The 23,742-nt window shown below is 44.7% G+C and overlaps 1 protein-coding gene across 1 annotated transcript in view; it reads right to left on the reverse strand.

The window, feature by feature from the left end:
* Mctp2 (multiple C2 and transmembrane domain containing 2) overlaps window positions 1-23,742 on the reverse strand; it is a 260,991-nt gene that overhangs the window by 169,234 nt on the left and 68,015 nt on the right. Inside the window, exons 3-4 of the mRNA XM_004623453.2 lie at window positions 15,445-15,507; window positions 14,189-14,297 (exon numbers count right to left, since the gene is read on the reverse strand). Of these exons, the coding sequence (XP_004623510.1) occupies window positions 14,189-14,297; window positions 15,445-15,507 (172 nt within the window). The remainder of the gene's footprint in view (window positions 1-14,188; window positions 14,298-15,444; window positions 15,508-23,742) is intronic.

The following is a 23,742-nucleotide window of genomic DNA, read 5'->3' on the forward strand; positions in this document are numbered from 1 at the left end:
AATGTGCTGGTATGTACTTCCCCTCATGGACTTACACATTATTTACAAATAGAAAATGGCCTTCATACAGTAAAATTTATCTGCTTTCTTCAAATAATAACACACTGAGGGGCCAGGGAGATAGCTCAGTTGAATAGTACTTGCCATCAAGCGTAAAAAAAACCAAAACCATTGCTATCCTGCGCCCATCCACCCTCAGCCTTATGGGCAGCTACCTGCACATCTGTGTGTACATACGCCCGTGTGTCCCTTTCTAATTTTAACTTAAAATCCGTTATGTCAAGCACAAAAGCATTATTGGTAGCGAAAACCTACATTTTCAACTGCTTAATTAAGTTACAAAACTCAGCTATGCAGTTTTTCCAAAACACAGGTTGCTTTTAGCTACAAATCTAACTAAAAGTATTTCTTATAGTTTGATTGTTCACAAAAAGAAATTATCACCACTTTTTCTATTCTATTCACGTTTCATAATATCTGATGACATTCTTCAAGAGATCTTAACATTGGACATTCTAGCAAATAAATACTGTGTCTTCAGCTACGTCTATGGACTTAAACTGGACACGCAGTGTTTCGAAACATAAAATGTTTGAGTTTGACGTTTCCTAATCCTGTGGGGTCAGAATAGTAAGTATTCCTTCTACTTATACAATGCATTCAAAGACTTCTGAGTGTATGTATTTTTGAAGGAAATTACATTTAGCCTCACTACTGGAATTAAAACTAGGGGGGTATGGGGTTCAATCTCCGGCTTGTGGTGCCTCCCCCACTCCCAGGGTGTGCTGAGATGGCAATTGAGACTGGGCGTGATGTCACGCGCCTGTAGTCACACGCCTGTAGTCCCAGCTCTTTGGGAGGCTGAAATAGGCGGATCACTATGATTCTGATCTACATAGTGAGACCCTGTAAACCCTGTAGACTCTTACTAAAATAAAAAAAAAAGAAAAGAAAAACTGGGAGAATGTAAACCAACATATAGAACGTTTCCATTCTTGGTCATGTTACCAGCACCACTCAGGGGTGTGGACTTTTCCAGATTTTGTGCTTGGCCCTGTAACACCAAAACTCCAGGTACAGGGAACTATGGAGAGTGAAGCAGTGTGCAAAATGGAAGGGGGAAATTGGGACAGGTGTTGGGGTGCAATGACAGAAAGAGGCTAAAAACGATCGGGGAAAACAAGCAGAGGGGTAAGCGCATAGCCAGGGTGGGTGGCTATGGGGAGCCCACGGAAGCTCCCGGATGAAGCCGCTTTCCAGACAACCCTGTCATTAGCCACGTCACACACAAGTATTTACACCTTATTACTCTTCTCGCCATTAAACAATATGAAAAGATCTGAAGCGCGAGCTGCTGTAATGTGATAAAATAGACACCAACTTTAATGGAAAAGGAAACACAGCACACAAGCGCACAGCGGCGCCAACCATGGCGCGGCCGCCTCCCACCTCGCAGGACTACAGGCCATGCGCACTGGGTACATTTTTCAGCTTTAGAGAGTGCATCATGCTCAGCTGGACAGAGGTAGCTCCTGACGTGTGTGACAAGGTGAGTGATCGCAGAACTTACGGCCAGGTGAGAGGAGCTGGGCACAAGTGGACACGTTATGTGGCCTCCCTTCTGTGTGGGAGCTAGAACTGACGGTAGAGTACAATTGCGGTTTCTATGGGCAGGGGAAGGAGGAAAGAGGGATGCGGCTCAAAGGCGCAGGGTCGCAGATGCAGGGAGTGAAGAAGCCTAGATGGCTAATACCCAGCATGGAGCCTGCGGCTAAGAATCCTGTCTTCTACTGGAAGCTTGCCAAGGAGTGTATTTAGTGTCTGTAACAGACACACACACACACTAAGTCTGACCACAGGGGTGTTCAATATGCTGCTTGGATTGACTATAGTCAACATTTTACTTCCACTTGAAGACATCATGCTGTTCCTTACAATAAATAAGCAAAACTTAAAAATAACCAGCGAGGAAAGGTAGAGTAAGGTCCTAAGCTGAACCTCAGAGTCAGACTCCTTGCGTTCGAGAGCTTCTACAACGACATAAACATAAAGCCCCTCAATCCTGTGATAGCTGTTACTGCAGGATGCAGGGCATCTGTCCTGCTTCTTTCAGTCAAGTGGCTCCAACCACGCCATGACGTGTCCTGCTAGGCTGTGGCATTAAAGGGGACAAAGCTTCTTTCTGCTTTGTGCCATGGGCCACCTGGGTTAGACCCGAGCTTTGGCCTAAGTCTGGTGATTCTGAGGCCGCCATCCAGCGAGGAGGCCTGGGGAGTCCTCACCTCCTGCTCCCCGGATCCAGCCTGATCACGTGTCATCCACTGGCCCAACAGTGGAACACCCAGTGTGAGTGTCTTCCCCAGGGAAGCCCAGACTGTGTGCAGCGAAGATGTGCCACCTTACTGTGTCTTGCTCTAATTCACACTCCTAGTACTCATGATGGGGGCTGTCACAGAGATCTGAAGCCATCTACCACATGGAGATGACTCCTAGAATACCACCCTTCCCCATTATGTGTCATGCTTTCTGCCTCAAAGGCAGTGACATGCAGATGTGGCAGATGCGATGATTGAATTAGGTTCAAGTACTAAGCTACACGTGAATCACGGTCATAGCAAATGCACACACACACACACACACACACACACACACACACACAGAACACCCTGTACCAACATGACAGACAGTGGGACAAAATGAGCAGAGAGCTACTTGGAGAACAGCGTAAAAACCACAAGACGTCCTGTACAGAAATGGACTCTTGATTCCACCGTCCATCTAGAGGAGCCCCATTCAAGCAAATAAATGATGCGCTGAATTCCCTTCAGATCAATGACTTTCAGTCACGTGGGGGTAATTTGGGTACAGCAAACACCCAGGTTTTGCTTTGCTGGAGCTTCGCAGGAGTTGAATTGAGATTCTGATGAAAAAACAGGAGCAGGACTCGGCATGGAAGCGGGCATTGGGGTATCCCGAGCCAACAGGAGACTCTCCAGAGGGAGGAGAAGGCGTCCTGTGCAGGAAACACTTGCGAGGTGACGGGGCTCAGGGATGGGCTGTAAGGCGCTAAAGGAAGAATGTGCGGAAAGGGACTTCAAAGCTCCGTGCTCTTCCGTTCCTGGGGAACCTGCGCAGGGTTCAGGGATGGAGGGGAACCGCTGTGCTGTGGGAGGGACGCCATGTACTGGAAAGAGCACCTCTGCTCTCCAGCGACAACCCTGTTGCAGCCTTGGTCGGGCCTTTTTTCTCCGGCTCCTGTGCCAGCACACTAATGGGCTCATGCCATCTGGCGTTCGGAGCAGGTACTGCACTCAGAAACTAATCCCAAATTCTCCAAAATACAGAATAGCCGATGATAACCTTTCAAAACAATCAAATTCTGACATGCCGCTGACACCTTGGAAAGGCCACGTATCAGTGGGAATTAAGCAGGAATACAGGAAGCAGATCTCAATATATACCGCACATTACTATATAATTAAGCCGAGCCAGTTAAATTAGAGAAATATTCTGGCAAATGCCTAATTTACTAAGCCTAAAGTAAAAATCAAGTTCTTATTCTGGGTCAAAAATGAAAACAAGTTTGTGATTGATAAAAGGAATAAATTAAAGATGTAAAACGAGGCAGAATGTGAATACAGGTGAATGTATATGACGTGCCAAAGAGAAAAGACTTTTCTAGATACAGAAGCAAAAGAGGATACTCTCCAGAACAAGATAGATGTGTCTTACAAGATTACTTCAGCAGCCAATTAAGCATTAACTGCTCCTTTCAACAAACCACTAGAAATCAGCAGTGCAATTATTCAATCTATCCTACACAGATATAGATATAGATATAGATATCGATAGAGATAGATATTTGTATTTCCCTTCCCTCTTTCTTTTCTCCTCTCCTTCATTCCAGTGGCTCTTTCCCTTTGAACAGTTTCTTTCTCTTTAACCGCATCTGCGGTATCTTTCAGATTGCGTTTACTCTTTCAAGTTCTTGCACTAGGGAGACAATGAGATGTTAAAACATGCTGGTCTGATTTATTTCACTTATGGGTGTGGTCTCCGGATGTGTCCATTTCCCTATAAAAGCCTTGAGTTTATTTTTCTTTATATGTGATAATCTGAGCCAATAATTTGAAGAAAATAATCTGCAATATGACAACCATTGTTGAATTGCTATCATTTTGTTTACTGAAATTCTGTATCACTATAGTTTTTTTTTACTACTTTTTTAATTTTCTTTAAAACATAAATTACTGAAACAAAAACTTGGTACACAGGTTTAAAAGGAAATGACAAATTCAAAAACTGTCAGTGATTGAATTTAGGAAATAGCTGGTACCGGGCAGTGAGGGGTGGAGTGGATATGGACAAAAGAAAACAAATGTCTCTCCACTGAACATATTTAAGGGTTCAAATATGTGAATACAAATTAAGGCAAAACAAAGTAGTCCTTTCCCTCTATCAAATTACCAAAGCTATTCTACATTCAACACGGGTGAGACACAGAAAGTGAACCACTCCCATGCTCATAGTGGGGGAAATTAGGTCTTTCTCAGCAGCAAACAGTGATGCAAACCTTGGGCAGGTCAGAACACAGGCCAGAAAAGACTTGCAAAAAATGAAGTTGGCACAAAGACTTTAGACCCACGAATGTTTGTGGTGTCACTGTAACCAGTAAGAAAAATTTTGAATAAACATAATTTGGAATATTGATTAAATAACATAGAATTCATGATTAAGCTTTGAACTTCTGCTCAAAGGCAAATGTTTATAGTAGAGAAAAAATAGATTTGGAAAAAGACAGGTGACGGGCTGACGAGATAGCTCAGCAAACTGAGTGCCTGCTTGCTCAAGTGCAGGGACCAGGGTTCGATCCCTGTAACACTTGCCACACTGACCCTGGACCTGGGTACACTGAGCCAGCCACTGAGTCCAGGCATGGGCCACGTGCCTGTAATCCCAGCACTGGGGAGGCTGAAAACAAGAGGAGCACTACAAGTCAGAACTGCGTAGTTAGACCCTGTACCAAATACAATAATATATTATGATAAAAGACAGATGATCTAGTAATCTGAAAAGGAGGCTTTACTCTGTGTTAGAAGGTGAAAGGAATCCTAACAGTCACGTAAGTGAATTACAAGTGGTCGAAAATCCTTACAAGGCCCTAGTTGGCACGAGTATACGTGTGTCCATATCCCAATTGTAAGTCACTATACCTGAGGGGTGTTTCTTGGGTCAAATCTAAGGTGGAGAAAAAAAAACCAACAATCCAGCAAAGAGACCTCATTGAAATATTGTGCTTTTTAAACTAATCTCTTTCACTTCTGCTGCCTCAGAAAAAAGCACCAAGTGGCCCAAGAAAACACCCCTAACAGCCATCCCACTCTTTGCCCAGGTTAGGTTGCCAAAATCTTTTGCAAAAACTATAGAAAACAACAATTTAAAAATGTCAAAAGTTTCAAAAACATATAAAGAACTGAGTAGAAGCATTCACTATAAAATGGGTGGAAAGGTCATAATGTCATTCTTTCCCCGCGGGGAGCATGCGCAAGTAAAACAAAGACAACAGCTGTAACATGAATAACTTGGACAATGCACAAATAGCAATACTAGCTAATGGTCACTGTGTACTGCTAGGGGTCATCCTCCCCTCCCCAATGCGTGCACACACACACACACACACACACACACACACACACACACTCAGAATTAATCGTATCTACCTTCTAAGTAGGGTCACTTGATCTCCTTCCTACTCAAATCCAAAGTCCAAGATTCAACTCACCCTTGGATAAGCTCAACACTTCTTATCCCAGCCCAGAAGCAAATGGCCACTTCTGCAGGACACAGAGTCCTGAGGGGTGGCCGGTGCCCTGCGCAGTCACGAAGCAGAAACCTCCCTCCATCCACATGAGTACAGCTGTCATTAAGTGATGTGGCTGCTGCTTCACCCACAGCAGAGTTCTGCAAATACCCACCTGTCCCTAAGTAGAGCAACGACAAGAACAGTGAGTTTCTCTGTCAGTCTAATACAGAGGTCAGTTCCTCGTAGAGAAAAGCAGTACAGTCGTGAACATGCTGTCATCATAAATATCATGGTACTATCGATAAATAGCAAAAGCAAAACAAGATTTAATTCACTGGTACTTTACACTGGAATTTTATTGTTTTTATGTATTTGTTACAGGGTCTCACTACACAGCTCGGACTTGGGGTGATCCTCCTGCTTTCACCCTCCCCCGTGCTAGGATTACAGGTGTGCACCACGATGCCCAGACTCTGGCCAGCACAGCCCACCCTGGAGGCAGGGCTGGCGCAGCATGTGGTGCCGGATCAAACTGGGGACCCTGTGCTTGCCTAAGCTTGCCTAAGCGGGCGCTTTAGTCCACTGAGCTCTTGCCAGAACCCAACATGGGAATATTTTGGCAATACCCAAATACCTTACTAAATACCTTTTCTGCGGCAGAGCCATCACACCACTGAGAAAGCTTTAACGTTTTTAACTCGTCCTTTCAAATAGGAAAATATCATACCAAATGCATTTCTATCATCTGTAAAGGAAGCGATCACTAGCTTACAAACATGTGTCCAATATCTACCTGTGCTGGAAAGAGATAAAGAGAACAACTTATTGCACAAACTGTCCAGGAATTTTCACTGCTCAAAACTTAAGTACAAAAGACTATCAACCCTCAATCCATTGGATAAGCGATTTTGATGGTCCGATGAATTCCAAAAGTGGGGGGGGGGAATCCTTTCCCTCCTGCAATACTAGAAGCTGGCCACAAGAGGGCAACAGCAACATAGTCTACTTGGAGCTCACAGCCATAAACTTTAACTAGCTACCATGGAGGGAAACAAAGCACAGCGTTTTTATGCTTGGCATGTTTTCATGCTTCCCAGGATTTAATGGTGTGCAACGTAAGAGGGTCTGCACTGAACGTTTTCCCAGGAAAAAACACCTAAATATGCCACAAAGGTAAAGCTCAAGCCAGGCCGAGACTCAGGGCTGCTGGCGAGAGCTCTACCAGCACTCAGAAAACAGCTTCTCACCCTCTTCCTTTCCACGGGAAGCTGTCAGTGTCCCTTCGCCTCTACGCCTCAACCAAACGATGCAGACTTACTTCAGCTTACTAATCTTCCATGTTAAGCCCAAGAAGCATAAATTTTACTTGATCAAAAATGTGTATAACTTTTCCCCCAAAAAATAAGAAAGAAATGGAGAACATAAAGGAGTAGAGGGGGGAAAGGGTAAGGGAAAGGAGAGAGAGCGCGGGCAAAGGAAAAAAGGGGCCAAATAGAAGAAGATGAGCACAGAGGGGCAGGCTGACGGGCCCACACCGGTAGGCAGTGAGGCAGTGACCCAGGAGGGCGACATGGTCTTGAGCTTCTCCTAACAGGGCAAGCGAGCTTCAGGAAGGGCCTGTACAATTCGCAGCCCACAAAGTCAGGCTCATTCTACAAGTGAAGTGGCTGGTGAAAAGAAAAGAACGGGACTGCCTGAGCTCTGAGCCCCCCATGCTGTGTCTCCTCCCAGAAGGCTGACATCACAAGCCAGGGATTCCAAGGGAATTCTCACATCATGCCACAGCCAGCAAGAAGCGCTGGTCGACCTGAGGCTGCACTTCTAAGAAGGGCTTCTCTGGCTACGACGCCATTGTCCTTATACTTCGGAACTTTATTTTTTTTTAAATCATCTGCAGGCTCTCAGTTTAACATCACACATGTGCACATGCACACAACCACATCCACAGGGTGGTGCCAACCTTTCTCAGTACCACTGCCAAACCCATGCGTTGTTCTGAAGCCTGAGCTTCTTTTTGGTTCTTTCCAAAGAACAAGTAGCAGCGTTGTAGTTTTCACATCTTCACCAAAAGAAGAAGCGCACAGAATATCTCAAAATCCCACCTTGAGAATCTACTTAGCAAAGTGTTGGAGACAGGAAGGCCAGGGGTTGGATTAGACATGAAGGGCCTCCCGCCTGCTAAACCCACATTCCAGTGGAGGCTCCTGGGCGACAGGGGGCGCTCTGCTTCAGTTGACTCTCAACTTCACCGCTGAGGGGCTAAGGTTGCAAGCCCTGATCACAAACCCTTAGCACTATTCAACCTTCTTGGGGTTTTGTCAAACCTGTCTTTTCTCGGGGACAACAGAAAACTGATTTTTCATTTCACCGTTTAGCAAAATACCCCACACATAACTTTTTTTTTTCCCCCATAATTTTATTGAGAAACAAATAGCAATGAGACAGTTTCAAACCAAACTGGTAGGACAGTTTCAATAATTAACACATCGCATACATTCTTCCTAGTGGTTAATTGCTGTACAAGATGTGGACTTGATATCCTATTTACAAACACTATTAGAACAAATAACTCCATTCATTAAGAGAATGTAACTATATATCTATCCTAACCACTGTGAATACACAGATACAAAATGGACATTCATCTGCATCTCCTTTTTTGTTTAGTTCCATTATTTGAATATTATAGGTGTGTGAACTCAGCAAAATATTCCAAACATAAATTTTTGTCACTCAGTGTCTCCAGATCTTTATGGAATAGTTGATGTCTTGTTACCCAAATGCTTCCTACATGGACTCGATCACTGAAAGCGAGACCGTCCAGTCCTAGTCACTGCTAAACAGTAAGCCTCATTCTATTCTGAACAATGTTTTCAGTTGGCTAGCCTAATAAAAGTAGCTTTTTAAGGGAAAGAAAACTTAGATCATAACATTCTAGACAGAGGTCCATGATCAAATCCAGCCCATCATTTGTTTTTGTAAATAAAGTTTTATTGGAAGACAGCCAGGCCCATTTGCTTACAATTAGCTACAGCTGCTTTCCTGCTCTATCAAAAATGTTGACTACTTGGCACTTCAGGGCCATGAAGTCTAAAATATCTGGTCTCTGGCCTTGCACATAAAACGTTTGCTGCCAACCCATGCTCAAAACAGAAAGTTATCTAGATGGCGATGATTATTTCATAATTCAAATAAAATGCTAAACTCTTCCCTGAGCAGAGAATGATTCTTCAGTTATAATTTTTTTTCTTCTAAAATTCAAAAACAGGGCTGGGGAGATGGTTCAGTAGAATGCACGCTTCCCTGGCAAGCGCAAGGGCCTGAGTTCAATCCCCGGTTCCGCCAAAAAAATAAAGTAAATAAAATAAACACATAAAACTCAAAACCAAAGACCAAAATATTGAAAATAAAGCTACTATAGCTGTTTCTTATACTCAGGGGGCAGCCACTTTAATAATACCCTCAAGAAGGGTCCTGCACACTGAAAATCAACATCTGATTGATTTAATCTGCTGTATTTCTGATTTAAAAATTAAATATATGGTTCCATGTAAGAAAAATTAAATAACTGTACTGAAAATAGAGAGGTCACAGGACAGGGGACAATTTGACATAAGTTAAGGACAGAAAACACAAAAATGACCTAGGCACCATGTCTCAGAGATAGGGGTAATGCTCACTATTATACTAATAACTCCAATACATCTACTATACATTATTATAGATTTTCCAGTCATTCAAAATGATAAGTTCAACAAATAAAAAGAAAAACCACACTGGGCATGCCAAATAGCTCAGCAGATTAAAGCACCTGCAAGCAGGAGCAGGGGTCGGGGGTTCAATCCCCAGGCCTGCCATTCCAGCCCCACCCCTGGAACACGGTGAGACAGTGATTAAAACTGGGCATGGTGGCGCGCACCTGTAATCCCAGCACCTGGGAGGCTGTAAACAGGAGAATCATGATGAGTCTGATCTAGTAGTGAGACCCTGAATACCCTGTAGGCACTTTCCTAAAATACAGAAAAAAGAAACAGCAGGGAGTGAAGCAAGCATTTCAGTTTCATTCCTTTCATGAACTCTTGACCCACAGGAGGAAGGGTCTACCGTCTCCTGCACGCCTATGAGGAGCTCCGGGACATAGGAGGGTGAAGCATCAGCGCCAGTATAGCCTCATCGTTCCCATCATGAAGGGAGAACGAACCAAATGACATGAGGAAAACTGGCAGAGTTCAGCTAGCTCATGGGAGAGGACTAGGCCCTAAGCCCATCACTAAATTATATACTACTGGGGACATTCCAAGTTTATGGGGCACATACTTTCCATACGTTTAGAACACTTCCTTCTTCGTAAAGCTAAATACACTCTCTCTAGAATTCTTTTGGTCCCTGAATAAGCTGTCACGAAATGGACTTGACGGTGATGTCTGAAAAATGGTCATGGGTTCCTGTTTGCAGTACCTGAGCCCTTCTTGTGGGGGGAGTTGGTGCCTGTACATGACTTATCTTAATTCATTTTTCATCTTCCTTTTCCCTTCCCTTCCCTCTTCCCCCATTTCTTGGTCTTCCTCTTTTGTGCAAACGATCTATTTTTAATGTCCTGCTATCTGTTTGTTATTTTGGTCTTTATCTACATAGACCATGGTGCACCATTTTTCCTACAAATGACTCAAGTTTGTCCTTTTTTATGGTACAAGAGTGCTCCATTATGTATAAGTGCCACATTTTTTTATCCACTCATCTGTGGATGAACATCTAATCTGTTTCTAAGATTTAGGTACCATGAATTATGTTTACAAACATGAGTTTTAAACGTGTATCACAGAGGGCCGGCAAGATAGCTCAGCAGACTAAGCGCCTGCTTAGGCAGGCACAGGGACTGAGGTTTGATCCCTGGCACCACATGCAGCACTGGCCCCGCCCCCAGGCGCACTGAGCCAGCCACTGATACCAGGCATGGTAGTGCATGCCTGCAATCCCAGTGCTGGGGAGGCTTAAGACAGGAGGATCGCTACAAGTCCAAGATGTGTAGGGAGACCCTGTACCAAATACATAAGCATGCATCACGGTAATAACACCTCTGTAAGTATTTTAGAAAGATACCTACAAGTGGTCTTTATTTGGCAGAGGTATCTATGGGTCCCCACGCAGATTTACGAGTCAGGGATTTGTGGAGACGACTTTACATTCGTTATGATCACATCCTTCAATTACAACTTTAGGCAAGCAATGCTCTTCTACCATCACCCAGACTGACATGAGATAAGTCTATTAAAAAGGGTACACTGATAACAAAGGGCCATACCCAGTGGCAAGGAACAGCGAAGAGGTCATGATGTTCTTGGAAAAATGTATGCCTTTGGGTTAAATAGAATATGGAACTTTTTCACGCCAGTGACATGATACATCTGAAAAAAAAATATGAAAGGGGTGAATCATGGGTGTTGTTTAGGGACAAAAGTAGGAAGAAGCATGAGATTCACACACTCCTGAAGGACAAGCCTGGTGAGATGGGGTTTGTGACATCACCAAAGACGAGCAGTGGTGCCGCAGCAGAAGGGACTCTGCAGGAGGGAGAGTGCTGTGGCTGAGCCAGAGTGGACCCGAGGCAGCAGATGCCTGCAGTGGCCCTCAGAGCAGCACAGAGCCCCGGGTGGGCCCAGACAAGTACCTGATGTCAAGCCATGCCCGGCAGCAGCACCGAGGACGAGCAGGAACAGAGAGCAGAGGGAATGGCGCCAAGTGGCGGGGGATGACCAGGAGGAGGAGGGAGAATCGAGCTGGAAGGACAGGCTCACCCTGTCCAGCTGCACATCCTGCTGGGAGGCAGGACCTGGCGAGCAAAAACAGCATCCATAATGGGGAAAGGGGGTGGGCGAAGGTTGAACTCGCTTCTGCAGAGGAGGGAACATGCCACAGGAAACTGAATGTCCCCCAAGGGGGGCACAGGGAGGCATGGCTGATACCCCCTGGATGGGGCACAAACAGCAGATGAGTAAAGCGCCCTCAATATTCATCAACAGAGATGGCATCAGCCGATGTGTGCACAGAATGAAAACAAGCTGCAATAGCAAAGGAGACACAGTGACAGCTCAGTAGTTAACCTTCAGCGCGCAGGCTGACAATGCTGAGAATAGAAGCATGCTGAAGGGCAGGCTGAGGAGCTGTCCTGGACGCACAAAGCCACTGAGCAGAGGAGCAAGGGATGGGAAGAAGCTAGGAAGGCAGATCAAGGGCTGGCCTGCTGGCCTGCTGGCCTGCTTCCCCTCCCCTCCTTGCCTTCCTTCCCTGACATGGCCTTGCAAGGACAGCAGAGGGGAAGGGACAGGAAAGAATGGCCAGGACCTGGGGTACAATGGGGCTCCTTGGAATAAAAAGGCCTCAGCTACCAAACGGGAGACATGGAAAAGCACCAAAAGAAACATTCATCATTGTCTAGGGTCAAACCAAAAATTTCTGAAAAAATCAAAGAGAAAAAATGTAGGGGTGAGCAACAAATATGGAAAAGACTGTTTGCAGTGTGAAGCAAGCAAATGTTAATGCCGGAAATCACCACCAATTTTGAAATGTTAGAAGAAAACCAGTCAGTTGAATTCTGGGTCCTTTATACAGATCGAGGCCTACAATCCCCCCAGTGGCCTATGAAGATGTTCCTATGACTTTCCTCATGTTATAGGCATCCTTAAGGCAGAAGGGGATCCAGAATATTTCTTAAAGAAAAAAAAGAGCCATGAATGAAGCAGCCAAGGTCTGAGCCCAGCAGACTAGCTCCACTGACCACATCAGGCACACTCTTTTAAAGGAAGGTCTATCATTCATAACCTCCCTGTACTGAGCCAGCACGGGCCCTCCATCCATCTCAACAGCACTGCCAAAGCTTCTGTCCAGTTGGCCTCCCAGAGCCTCGTGCAGTCATAGGGCGGGCTTGTTTCAGAGGTGGCCGGATCTAGGGTGTGTGATGCTGGCTTAAGGGTATCTGATCACTGTCAGTCTACTGATAGGCTTGTCACTACCCTAGTGCCCTGGAACAGAATAGAACGGGGCTTAAAGAAGCAGAGGAGGTTCCTTGCTTACTCCTGATGCCTGCTTCTGCTCTCCCAGGCCACCCTGCCTTGGAGCCGACCTACCATGAACTGAACCTCCACAGACTAAGAACCAAAATAAACTTTTCCTCCTTTCACCTTGGGTGTTGGGTGTTTTGTCCCAGTAAGGAGAAAAGTAACTAAGGCAATCTTTTATACCACAGAGGCAATGTATCTATCATCAGTGGAGAATGACTATATAAGATACTATGGAATGTCACGTACTTGAAGGAAATTAAACGTATTTACACAGAAGACCGTGATCAACCTTGAAGATATGTTGTAAAGTAAGATAAAGGAGCTTACTGTGGGCCAATATGGATTTTATAGTCCCAACTTAATATAAAATAAATGCATATAGACATGTGTAAAAGGTGAACAAATCAGTTAAAATCAGACAGTAGCAATTTAGCATCTAGAGGGATTCAAACAGAAACAGCTAAGTTTTAAATGGCATTTCCATAAACTTGTACTTCTGATGATTTTAACCTTAAAATCTAATCACATCCTTCTTTCTTTGTCTGGGTCCATGAGTGTATATGTTTTATACTGAAAATTGAACCCAGGGCCTTTGCACTAAAACTACATCCCCCATATTAAAAAAAAAAAAAAAAGTTGGGGCTGTGGAGATAGCTCAGGAGTCTAAGCACCTGCCTGACTAGTGCAAGGACCTGGGTTTGATCTCTGGCACCATGTGCTGTACTGGTACTGGAACCGTGGGTAGGCCATGCCAGCCACCGAAAATGGGCAAGGTGGTACACACTTATAATCCCAGTGCTGGGGAGGTTGAGATAGGAGGATCACTATGAGCCTGAACTGCATAGTAAGACCTTATACTAAATTAATTAATTAATTAATTAATTTTACAAAGATTGATTTAAAAAACAATTGAGCAAAGGTCTCACTAGGTAGCTATATTGCCCATGCTAGATTTAAACTTGTGGTCTTTCTGTCTCAGCCTCCCAGAGTCCTGAGATTATGGGTATCCCTGACCATGCCGCTCTTTTTCATAAATAATTTGCAAAGTGGCACCATGGAAACATTTTGAACAGCGTGGGCCTGCTGTATAGCTACCACAGGTATCTCATTTCCTTCTAAAACAACTCCATGTGCTCATTAGTATTTTTAATAATGAAAAGGAATAGCAGGGATCAATGTGTTTTAAATACTTCTCTGCAAATATCTTGCACCTAGAAAGGCTTAGATCTGAGCTTCAGTGGGTCCTGAGCCCCATGGACGTGGAAACTTCCTCACCAGGGTGAGGAGAGAAGGCCAGGGGCCAAGAGCGCCCAAGGTACAGCCTTACCGCAGCGATCCCGGACCACCAGGTTGCGGCCTTCCTTCAGGTGGATGGTGAGAAGGTACGCGAAAGGGCTGGGGAGGTGGCTCAGGCCATCACCGGCTTCCCCAGGAGCCTGCAGAAATGAGCAAGCATTAAGCCAGTAGGTCTTGGGCCCAAGCGAAAGGCTTTCTGCCTGTGCACAGATATTTCTTAATTTAAGGGAGAAAAAGAGGTTCACAAGGCCAGACAAGTGCTATCTCAGAGACCCTGTCATTCTGATAACTCAATTGTGGTGTTTTACTAAAAGTCCTTGGTATCTCCCCCAGTGAGATTTTATTTGACTTCAGAATCAATTGTGTTTATATTTGTGCAAGATGAACATTTTAAAAATTAGATAAGTGGAATGGCATTCTAGGAAACATCCTTAAAATAATCAATTGACTGTGAGGTGTTTTATTTTAAAACTCACTATAGAGTGATAAGAGGAGGAGCATGTCCAAATGTGGTTGCAGGGCTACTCCCACCAACCGGTGTCACCACGTTAACCCCAGGTATAAAATGTCTCCTTTCTCTTCTTGTCCTTCCCTCCTAACCCCATCCATCCTGGCAGCCCTCCTCTACTTGGAATGAAATTTTGTTCTGGGTCCAATCCTGTGCCCATGTTTCCCCAGATGCGTGCCCCCCACCCCTGTGTCCACATGGAACTCCATGTCTCTTCTCAGCCCTTTCCTGGCAGAGCCACATTTGCTGTCGCACATCATCACGCCATCAGCATCTCCTGCTCTGGTCAACTCGATCTCACCTCCCTCACACCACAGTGTCCCTGTCCAGGAATGATCAACTCCAGTGGCCATAAAGCAAAGCCAAGTCTGCTTTCATAAAGCTATTGCATGAGCAAAATGCAATTTCATATTTCTGCTTTTCCTCCAAGTGGACAGATGAAGTTATTTATCATTCAATTATCAGACATGCAATTAATTGACCCTATGGTCAAAGTTGCCCTTGACAGCCTTCTTTATGTTTCACAGGACTTTTAAATGGCTCTGTATCCTTTACAATCTCACTGTGTATTGCTTCTGTATATTTTTAGAAGACTCTATTCTACTCTGACCAATCAATAGACCATAAATTAATCTCTTCTAGCTCAAATTTGCAAGATCTGTTTATGTATAACGATGTATTTCAGCATTCTTTTGAAATAAAAGGTTAAGAAGAAGTGCAAATATTTGTTGCAAAGTATGTATGATGTGTAGTGCTTATTTTTAAGTTGCATCACTCACAGATTGTTCTTCAAAATGTTGAGATGTCATGGAAGCGTTCAAGTCACCGTTGCCCGGCAGTTTCTGCAAAAGAAAAGCAAAGTCTACTTTTAAAAATCAAATGAGTGTCAAGCTGTGATAAGATTCTCTCTCTGGTCTTTCCCTTCAGAAATCTGCTATTTGCATACCCAGTTTCAGGTGTGTGGGCTGCCCTCCCATGTGGCAAGAGCTGAACTAAGAGGCATCAACCGGGCTAGGTCACTGGTGGCCAATTATGCCCTCCATCACACCCTGGGCATCGCTGCTTCACCCACATGCTTTGCAAGTAAAGCTTTGATGCCAGGGGAGGAAGTACAGCAGCAGGCCATCCTGCCAGATGCCTCCCAGTCTCCAGGAAGTGGGCAGCTCCAGATCAAGGGACCTGAACTGCCTACAAGATAGGAAGCCTTTCCAATGTGGGATCTGAAAGACCTGCATCAACCAAACCATCAGAGTCCAGCAATCAGACCACCATGGACCCCAAAGCAGGAGGTATAAATTCCAAGCACATGCCCACAGAGTGGGAGGTGCCTGCTTCCTAACATGCATACCCAAGGAAGTGGCTCCACAGAGCCATGAAATATGTATCACTTGGCAATGAGGATGGGTACATGGGTTTGCAATGGTCTTCTATGGAATGTTCTTAGGCTGAGCATGAGGACAGTTGCCCAGAAAGAAAGACTGAGTGCAGAGGACAGACACAAAGGGCCCCCAGAAACTGGAGTATTTTGTGTTTAGTTACCAGCCAGGGTCAATTTCTTGTTACAAAGATGGGACTTCCCCTCCAAAGAAATGTGACAAAGTTATGGGCCAGATCAGAAACAGGAAAGGGGTCTACAGTGTTTGCTTCCTGGATTTCCATGAACATTGGTGGTGTAGGCCAGGCCTGGAGGCCCTCGTAGCCCTGCTACTTCCATCCACGCTCATCAGAGGTGTCTCAGGCACAATGCAGAGGTCCTGCCTGGAGGGCAGGCTGATTTCCAAGACAAACTCACTCAAATAGAGCTTCAGGGGGTAAAAGAACATAGCTCTAGACAAGAGGACCAATATTGTAGCCCCCAAAGGGGCTAACCACAATGAGGTTACATAAGCATGCAAGAACTCGCTGGTCCACTGACTCTGCATATGGTGACATGGAGAAAGGCTCAGCTTGGTAGAAATGAACTCTGGACATAAGTGGGCTGAGAGCTCCCATTTCCTTAGCTGGAAGAGACCTGGGCCCTGGGGTTCTTGGAAACTTGCTCTCAGATCTGCCTCTGTCCCTACCAGTCCCAGGTCTAGTGTGGCTCAACTGTGTAGACTTTGGTTCCATCCACATAAAGATCCGTAACAAGGATGGCAGGAAATTCAGACAGCAGGAGCCTTCCCTATGGCTCTGCTCTCCCTTCACTCTGCCAAGTGGCCCTGGAAGTACCATCACCACCTCTGCAGAAAAAACAGAGGCCTTACCCTCCATGCAGGGCTCAGCGTGACTGCAGACAGGGAGGCAGCAGTGCCTTTGCCAAATGGCCTCTCTGACCCCAGGTATCTCCCACATGCACTGAGTCTCAAAAAGCACCCAAGTGAGTTACACAGAACACTCTGAAGACTGTATTATGTCAAGAATCAGAAACGCGCTCAACTTTCTTAATGTCAAAAGACTTTTGTCTTTGCCTATAGAATATCCAATTCCATAAATCCAGTCACTTTTTCTCTGATTTTCTATGCCCAAAACGTGCATTCACTTACAAAGCTAATAAAGGATACTCCACAGCCCAACCCACCACCACTACTGTCTCCAGTTTTACTTAATGAATCAGTGCCCCACTGCTCAGAGGATGCGATAAACCTTTGTCTAAATTGAATGTCAATAGGCAAGAATCAGGTGAGCTGGCACCTTCCACTTTTAATTGGAGACATGGCCAAATGGCTTCTTAAACCTTGTTCTCCCTCAACCAGATCTGAGCACTGTGTGGATTCTCCCAAGACTGGCTCAGTGTGCTTAATGATAATGCTAATTAAATGACAAAATTAGTCCACATCAGCACCATCATTCATATGCTCTCAAAAATGAATGAAGGGCTTTTCCTCAACTATGGGGTAATTCTTCCACTTACAATGACAGGGAAACGCCATGTGAGCAGCAACATTAACTCAACATTACAGCTGGTTTGACTCACAGACAAGTCACGGAACTTAAAGTTATGGTTCCCAATGCCACTGTAACTGTCACATCTCATGTGCACACATGAAGGCAGGAAAGCAGTTACCATAAAGAAGAGCAAAATGTTCCATATGCACAAGAGGACAAGTTACAGCCACCAGGGGACACATAACTTTGAATATTGCCCTGCATTCTTGCATAGAACCTCAGCATTACCCACCGAGTACATGTGTTATTCTACCTCTTTTGCACACCCAAACTAAATCACTGACTTAGTATTTTAATTCTAAAAGAGGCCAACTAATATTTATGTTAGCAAGAGTAGCAAACCAATATCATTGCATTGTTTTCATGTTTTCAGTAATTATAATTAAGCATTCAAAAAAAAAACTTTTAATGTGCTTTTAAAAACCATAGAGTAAAATTGACATTTTGCCTGTGAGGTTACTATGATTTTTAACCTATCAATTAGAATAATCCTTTACAATAAGTATGTCAGAGTGTTCTATGACCCAAATAAGCCCATTTATGGTATGCTACTATGGTGAAATATTTCGATTTCTAACTCATGCCAACCAGGGATCTCTTTAAATTATATAGTTTTATCTCTTCCAGAATATGATGCAATAATCACATGGCATGCAGACTTTTGCATGTGACACTTGACACAAGACCCTTGAATTCATACAGGTGTTATGTTCTTTTTATTGGCGCATAGTATTCTATCATATGCAGTAGATAGTGTATCCACGAAACAGTGTTTCAACGATCTTAAGCACATCAGTTTGAAGTACTCAAGAAAAGGGAAACGACTTGAAAAGCAAAACTAACAAAACTCAGTATGACAAAAGCTGTCCAATTACACAAAAGCATTAAACGAATAGCATCACCTTGCTGACATCCACAAGTGCTAGTCTAAGGGTAGTACTCCTGCCACAACTCTTACCATTGCCTTTTAGATGAGTGGATTTTTTAAAATTATTTTTTATAATTTTCATTGATATTTCCATTCCATCTCAAAACCGAAATTTGTGACAAGGCAGTACATGTGTTGGCTTCCCTTTAGAGGAGTATTTCCCATCTACAAGAATGTGAACATCCTAAAATTCACCAAGGCATGGAGAGGTAAGGGAAAGAACGCATCCATTATTTTAAAAAGAACATCTCTAGTCATCAAGGATCTCAAGAGGAAAACACCATTGTGAATAAACATTTTCCTTTTGTATACAGAGAATGTTATTTTGTGCAAATACCACCTCCCACGTGGCTGGCAGAAGATACAACTCCCCCCACACACACACACACATACACACTGTGCACACAGGAAGCCACAGTAAAAACCATGTAAGCAAATACTGGCTGTCTAAACTGCAATGGAGGAAGACACACATCCACATCCAGAAAAATGAAACAAGAGTAAAATGCTTGCTGAGACAACCCATTATTTTATCTTTGAAAAGTACTGTTGAAATATGAGTGGTGCAAAGAACACACATGTATGCAATCCATTTTAATTTATTCCGTAACTCACTCCAGGCTTTTCAGCATGGGAATACTTAAGAGAGTCTGAGTCACAACCAGGTGTGGTGACATGGACCTCTAAGTCCAGTGCTTGGGAGGCTGAGGCAGGAGGATTGGCATGAGTTCAAAGCTAACCAGGGCTACATAAGGAATGCCAGGCCTGTTTGCATTGCGTAGTGAGAACTTGTCTCAAAAAAAATAAACAAATAAAAAGTATAAGAGTCACAAACCCAAGTACCTATAGGACAAAGTAAATAATAAAAGAAGCAAAAGGGAGTGAATAATCATACTCACCTTGAAGCAGCCTCTGGACAAAGGCAAAATAAAAAAATGAGCCCTTGGCCATCAGGGATCACAATTAGGACTTTAATAAGGCCTACCAAATTTCTGAGTTTGCTCATACTCACTGCACTTACAACTTTCAGAAGATATTTTATAGCACAAAGTACATACATACACACATACATAATACTTTTTAATTTAATGTGCATGACCTAAACTGTGTGTTTATATTTTGCTCAAATACATGCTGCTATAAAACTGAAATCAACTGATTACAGCTCTGAACTGGCCCACTGCTTCTTTTCACCAGCAAAATGCAGTTGAAAACTATCCCTGTTGATTCATTTAGATGTTGTCTAGGCCTGGCTTCCTGCTGCAACACCAGCGCCGAGTAATTGAGACAGAAAATTTACAGCCAGAACCCAAGCATATTCATTCTTTTCCAGAAAAGGTGTGCTACTCCCTGCTTCTGGGCTAAAACCTCCATTTACGCTTCACCGTTTGCCCACTGCCTTCCATAAATGTTTGCATGCTTATTGGAATGATATTGTGAAAGAACAATTCTGGCTACATTGGCGTAGTGCTTCCTAACACATAAACACACTCTCGCATTTTTTATCAGGAGTCGTCAAGAGGTCACCAGGAGCGCCAAACTGCAAATCAAGCAGCCAGAGTTGGAGGCTAAGTGAATACAAAGAGGAGCAGGAGGAGGAGGCCTTCAGGAGCACCCTAGGTACTCCCTCTGGTCTCTGTACCCAACTCTGCACACACTCAACCCACCTTGTCCAGCATGAGGCAATGCCACCCACCCCCGACGATGCTATCCTCGTCAAGATCATTCTAGAGACCAGGTTCAAATCCCACCTCTGCCATTTAGTTCTGTAACCTTGAACGCATGACTTAGAATTCAAAACATGGAGACTTCTTTCAGAGGGCCACCAAAGATATTCACCTTTGTTATGGCTTATGTCTAGTTGTCCCCCCAAGGCCTCATGCAGTCATTGGGGCAGCTTCTAGAGTTTGTGACTAATTCAAGATCCAGTGTGAGGATATGGGTGTGAGTGCTACATCTGCCCTGGAGTAGGTAATCTGCATACAAACGTGAAGAAGGGAGAGAGGCTCGCTAGCTACTGCAGCTGCTGCTCCTCCCTTGGCTCTTTGCTGTTTTCCACCACCATGAATGGCTGTCCTCTGCCCTGTGCCTCTCTGCCTTGGAGCCAGCCACGTATGGACTGAAACCTCCACTAACTGTGAGTGCTCCTCAGCCTCTGAGTGCTAAATAAACCTTTCCTTCCTTAATCTTTGGTGTCTAATAACAACCTTATAATCTTATTATATGACAACTTTTCTGGACAAGGCCCTGAGCTTGGCACACATCTCATATATAGAGTAAAACAAGTTGCTGTAGTCCAAGAAGACGATATTTATACAGCACTTACGTAGTACAGTTCCTTACACCTAACCTCTCATAAAGTGGCATTAGATTGGTGATGCTGCTGCAATCATAATTACTATTTTATTAGTGTTATTATAATTATGTGCTTATAAAGTGTAGAGCAAAAGCCCCATGAAAATGAAGATGGGAATGTTCTCTAACTTGATTTGCAGTACATGCATCAGATGTAAAACTGTACTCCATAACCATGCACAACAATAGCAGACAGTATTTAATGCCTGCTGACTTTAACAGCTTCCACCATCTCAGTGACAAGTGACAATGCTGGCTGGCAAAGCCTCAGGCCAGTGCCGTGTGCCCAGCCCCAGCAGCCCCCGCAGTGCTTCCTGTAAGTGCCAGCCCAGCTAAGCATCTCCTCCCAGCATCCACTGCGGGGCTGAGGAGCCCTGCCTGACGTGCTGTGACTCGTCCCACCCTACCGAGGAGGGGCACGGCCAAGAGCCCAGAGGGATCCTTTGCATCCTGCCTGGGCAGTGTACCCTGGAGCAGCTGTCATCGCCTCAGTCACCAGATAGGACAGGAAACTCCTAGGCTCTAGGGTGCCTGTCACTTCCCCCACATGGCCCGCACTGTCCCCCATTCTCTCCTCCAGGCATGGTGCTGCCTCAACCTTCTCGAAGCACAGCAGGTGCCACTTGCTGCCCTGCGGCCTCGCACCTCTCCCCAGATGGTTTTCTGCAGAGAGCACAGGACCTGCTCTCTCGCCTCCCTCATGGCTTTCTGTAAAAGCTGTCTCCTCAGAAGATACCTGACCACACATTTCCTCACCCCTCTTCCTGATTATGCATTTCAGACAAAGCACCTGCATCCCAGAATGCCCAAGTCCTTTCCTGCCCTATGTTTCCAGGACATCTATTACTCCTGTACCTTTATCACCTACATTTATTTCTTTATTTATTTAGAGACCAGGTCTTGCTATGCAGCCCAGGTTGGCCTCGAGCTTGCTGGGATCCTCCTGCCTCAGCCTCTGAGTGCTGAGATTTCAGATGTGCACCCCCATGGCTGGCTCACTTCAGTGTTAATCTGCCCCCTGCCACTGTTCAGCATAAAAATGCTGGTGGGAAGAAGATTTTTGTGTTCACTACGCGTTCCTAGTGCCTCGTTCAACACCTGAACATGTTAGGTATTCAATAGATGGGAAAGGAAGAAAAAAAGATGATCAAGCCCATGAGGGCTCCTAGGATGTGGCCCACACATCTGCCCTGTGGACACCGTGAGGCTGAAGTCTGATGATGGAGTTAAAAGAAAATACTGAGAACACATAATTGAAATGCAGTGAAACTGGCTCCCTTCCTCCTCCTCTTCCTTTGTTCTGAGAGCTGGAGATGGTTCCCTCCCCTCTGGGGTTGCCACTTAGCCCCTCTGAGGTCACTACTCTCAAGTTGTGTGGCTGTCAACAAGGCTTCTAGAACCATCCTCTCAGGAAAAAACCTCTAAACCACTTGACTCGCCCCCAGGAGTTGACACCAGATCTAGCTGTTTGCCACCCTGACTGCCAAAGGAAACTTCAGGCAGGGACATAACCCCACGAGGAAATTACAGGGGAAATGGGGAGAAGGCAATGAACCTTCTTCATTCATGATCTTTCTTGGGTCTGACACTAAGGCCACAGTAATTATTCCTGTTTAAGGGGGAACAGTGGACACCGAGAGATAAATGTCCTCCTTTCACGATCAACTTTTGTGGATCTCTAGTACTGACTTCCAAGAATCAAAAGCAATCTTCCAGATTTGTGTTGGACACATGGGTCTCTGAAGAGGTTTAAGATTCAGTCTTGAGGTTTATATCCTGCCTCTTACACTTACTAGCTGGGAGATATTAGGCAAGTGGTTAAAATACCCTCAAGATTGTTTCATTCTGAAAATAAAAAGCAATGATAAAATAAGTATGACATTAATAAATGCAGCCTAATCTGAGCAGTGGGCGCCTGCTAGTTACCATGACTGCCAGATGCTGAGCTTGGAGCTCTCTGCTTGCTCGACCCCCGTGACATCCACTACTCTGGATCACCTGCACCCAGCTGAGTCTGACGCGTCTGCAGTGCCACTCCTTTTCACACCTTTCCCTACTCAAAGCAACTTCCCCTCAAATGGATTTTCTGGCACTGGGATGAGACTGCCTTGTGCTATTGGTGAGCTCTTCTTATGTCTGGCTCTACTCTCAGTTTCCCAAACAGCACTGAGGACAGAGACCTGAAGACAGAGCACTGTCTAAACACCCAGCTGATTTCACACAGCAAGTAAATGTACCTTGTAAGATAACTGCAGGGGAAATGCTCACTGGGAAGGAGATGAGATGAAAAAGCAAGACCAGAAAGAAAGAAGACAGCAGCTCCTCTTCCTCCGATTCCTTAACTCCAGCCTTCGCTCATCTCATTTACACTTGGGCATTCCTCTAGCGCACATCCAGGACACTGTTTATCACTAACTTCTCTAACCCAGCTGAACTTTCTATGACCCCAGAGAACCCCAAGAGTGTCTGCACCTTGAAAATCAACTTCAGAGACAACATGATTCAATGTACTCATGGGAAGGGTCTCCACAAAGGCTGGAAGGAAGAGAAGGAGGAAAAGAAGGAAGAGGAGGAGAAGGAGGAGGAGGAGGGGAGAACAAAGAAGCATTCCATTCTTTTTCACAGGAGTGTAACATAATGATAAACACTTCTAAGCCAATAGCAGTGTGCCATATCACATCATAAGGGTAGGTATTTAGCAGTATCCTAAGTTATTCTCCACTCAGCCTTCCTCAGTCTCAATGAGAGTATCATCCCATTCTGAGAATGTAGCCCTAGGACCACTGTCTCAGCCACTTCTCAGCCACTTGGCTGTGGAGCCAAAATGTTGTCGATGGGTTGCTTGAAGAGCAGAAATGTGTTTCTC

Source organism: Octodon degus, unplaced genomic scaffold (assembly GCF_000260255.1).
Source record: "Octodon degus isolate 3935 unplaced genomic scaffold, OctDeg1.0 scaffold00002, whole genome shotgun sequence".
In the NCBI taxonomy this organism is placed as follows: domain Eukaryota; kingdom Metazoa; phylum Chordata; class Mammalia; order Rodentia; family Octodontidae; genus Octodon; species Octodon degus.